At 46.5% G+C, this 3,162-nt stretch overlaps 1 protein-coding gene across 1 annotated transcript; it reads left to right on the top strand.

The window, feature by feature from the left end:
• Positions 1–406: 406 nt before the first annotated feature.
• Positions 407–2,880, top strand: LOC139712006 (uncharacterized). The gene has a single exon (XM_071623848.1). The coding sequence runs from the start codon at positions 1,109–1,111 to the stop codon at positions 1,991–1,993; it is 885 nt and encodes a 294-aa protein (XP_071479949.1). The 5' UTR covers positions 407–1,108; the 3' UTR covers positions 1,994–2,880.
• Positions 2,881–3,162: the final 282 nt, after the last annotated feature.

Below are 3,162 nucleotides of genomic sequence, written 5' to 3'. Positions count from 1 at the left end.
TTTCACCATCTACCTCCGTTCTCTCTTCTTCTCTCTTTCTCGCTCGTTCTCCCCTTCCCCTCTCCGTCTACACCTGATCCACCCCACCCCCTTCCATCCCCATCTTCAGTCCTATACCCCTAGGCTGTAGCGGTTAGTGACGCCGCAGACAGCCACATAGATGGCATACCAACTCAGGCCACGTCACCTGGTATCCAGCGCCGCAAACCAGCGTGTAGCAAGGGGCGAGCGGTGAGGAATGTATCGTCCCGAGGAGACCCGATATAGAATCTAGCTGCTCTGCGAAATCTGCACGAGATATACGCAGACGAGCGGTGCTCTTCTTTTTTTCTTACTCTACACACACTCGTGAGAAGTGCTCCGCGATCGTTTGCTGATATACTTCACTTGGTGGGCGGCAGCCACAAGCGCGCGCCCACGAAGTTAATTCCCCTTCGACTGCCACACTTTTCTTCGCGAGCTACGAGCGGAAATAATTCCTCGAGATAAACATTCATTCCGGTTTAGAGGGAGATTGAACATTCCGCTTAAGTTCTTGTAGGATAATCAGACAGTCTCGAGTTTGACAAATTGACTTGAAATATCGCAGGCTTTGTTATCCGGAATGTTCAGATAGACGGAAGTGCAGCTATGATAAGGCGTGTGGTCTCGGTGGCGTGTGATAGCTGACGACTGCTCGTGTACAGTGGCGACGCTGACCAAAATAGGCCAGACCGTTTAGCACACTGAGTGTCTGTACTCCCGTAACGACACGAAGTGAGTGGCTTAAGTGTGGTTGCTGTTCGTCTGTCGCTTCTCTGCTTAAGTTTGGATTATTCGAGAGATTCCCGAAGGTTCTATCGGATGCCGTAACACGCAAAGAAGTCTGGACTATAACACTCGATGATAGACTGAGCTGACGACTGAAAGAGGTGGTGTACGATAGTTCAGTGACTTCATATCTTGTGTAGACGACTGGATTTGTTTGTTTCCCAAACGAGATTTCTGAATGACCAGACGATTCCCTGTGGCGCGCGAACGTGACACAGACATCATTTTGGTACTGGTTGTCCCTTTTGCTAGGATTACTTTCTTCTCGTTTTCACTCAGAGATAAATAAGCCGACATCATGAATATAGAAATAAAGATTCCGTTCTCGCACCCAAAGGTGGAATATAGCATCAATTCTGGTCAGGGAGGGATGACCCCAACCATATCAAGCACCGGCCCGCCGCAGTTCGGCCAACCTACGGTCGAGGTGCATAAGGTACAGCAGGGCGGAGGTCAGCAAATGCCTACCATCACTGTCTTGTCTCCGAATGCTGAACCTACTGTCATCAAACCGAATCAGCAGCCGACGATGGGCTACTCTCAGTCACAACCAGAAACCACATACATCCAGACCAGTCAGTCTGCAGGTCCAGGGCAGTCCACCGTGAAAACCACCACAACGACCAGACGAACGACCGAACGACGAGTTCTCGAGGAACCAACTGCTTCTACGCCGACCTTCGGGTACTCAAACCCTGCTTCGCCGACCCTCTACCAGGGTTATTACGTCACACCTGTCTCCCTGACCAGCCAGTCCTCTGGTCCCCCTAAAGGTCTTGGTGAGCGTCAGACCAGCAAGATTGAATACGATAGCCAGAGATTCCAAGTGACTCTTGACGTTAGTTCGTATAAACCCGAGGACATCGAGGTAAAGATTAAGGACAATAAGCTCACTGTTCGTGCAGAGCACCGCGAGGGTACCCCAGAAGGTGGCTTTGTCCAGAGGGAATACTATCGACAGTACACGCTGCCTGATGACGTTGACCTCAGGTTAGTGAAAAGCTACCTGTCAGAGAAGGGCATTCTCACCTTGGAGGCTCCGAAGCTAGCCCTAGCCCAAGCTGCCGAGCGAACCATCCCGATCCAGGTCAGACCACATGTGGAGGGGTCAAGCGGAAAGGGATCACCGACAGTGCCCATTGTGGAGGAGTTTACCAGCGACGCGGAATCGCATAGGAAATAAGAAGGATAGATCATTACAGAGTCAGCAGGACAATTCCCGGTCATCAGTTAGGTGATGAGCAGCTTTGATTGAGGACATGGATTCTAATTATTGGTGTTATATTTTTGGGCGTGTGTGATTTTTTTTTTCTTTTATAGGAAAGACGCTTTACTCATTGGATGAGTTCAAACATGTGTAACTTCTGTTTGGAGGGTTGTGACGTCAACTCTGTGTAAAAAGTTTGACTGAAACCTGGCATTTTGTTTTTAAGTTTCTTAGTATTAAATGACAGGGGAAAAATGAATGCGTGTATGATAATTTGCTCTAGTGACGGCATATTATGATTTGCCATTGTGCCATTGCATATCACATTTCTTTCGTGCATAAGTTACTTAAGAGTTGATTGTAAATAATGCACAATGGTTTTTGAAGATGGTATGTTAAGAAAAGTAATCCTATAGACCAGACAGAAATTGGCTCAAGATATAGAACGAAAACATGTTGAACATGCTTGCAGTTATGATAAATAACATGTCACTACAGCACTGTTTCTGTACATTAAACAGAAACGAGCTATGTGACACGCACGCAGGTTTACCACTGGTGTTATTTCACTTTGTTTTATCCGAGCCATCCAAAACACGCAGACAGGCTTTGCAATCGAACATTAATGCGTCGGCATGCTTGGTTATGAGCCATAAATACCGATCAGGGGCGGAATAACACGCTGACAATTCCGATTGATGTTTGGTTTTGATCACTCGATGCCTTAATGTGTGCAAGGTTATGATACACAGGCGGGACGGTATGAGAACGACCAACCATCATAGGCATGGCTACGCTCATTTCAAGCCATGAGTTGAAAATATTATCGTCATACCGAAATGTGATGACCATTCATCATCACAAAACCTGCATAACTGGAGGATGTAGTCATGCTGCCAATGTTGCATATAGATCTTTTGCAGGACGTTGTTAGAAAGCTGATTCTCTACACTCTGTTAATTGTTAAAAAGTAAACAGAGTTTTCATCAAGGAGATATTTGTTTGACCTGTGTTTGAAAAGCATTTCTCACAATATCGCAATTGGTGTGAAGGCTCGGAGAGTGAGTTTTGAAAAGGGCTGCTTATTATGGAATATCGAGATATCTGAAAGAAATGATGGATATCAGGTCGTGGATACACTTCGT

Source organism: Diadema antillarum, unplaced genomic scaffold (assembly GCF_040938485.1).
Source record: "Diadema antillarum isolate AM-2024a unplaced genomic scaffold, OU_Dant_1.0 seq00001750_RagTag, whole genome shotgun sequence".
NCBI classification, from domain to species: domain Eukaryota; kingdom Metazoa; phylum Echinodermata; class Echinoidea; order Diadematoida; family Diadematidae; genus Diadema; species Diadema antillarum.
The sequence above is the reverse complement of the archived record's forward strand: the minus strand, read 5'-3'. Positions and strand labels throughout refer to the sequence as shown.

Coding starts and splice junctions, on each gene's coding strand:
- LOC139712006 (XM_071623848.1), top strand. CDS start 1,109: ATGAATATAGAAATAAAGATTCCGTTCTCGCACCCAAAGGTGGAATAT.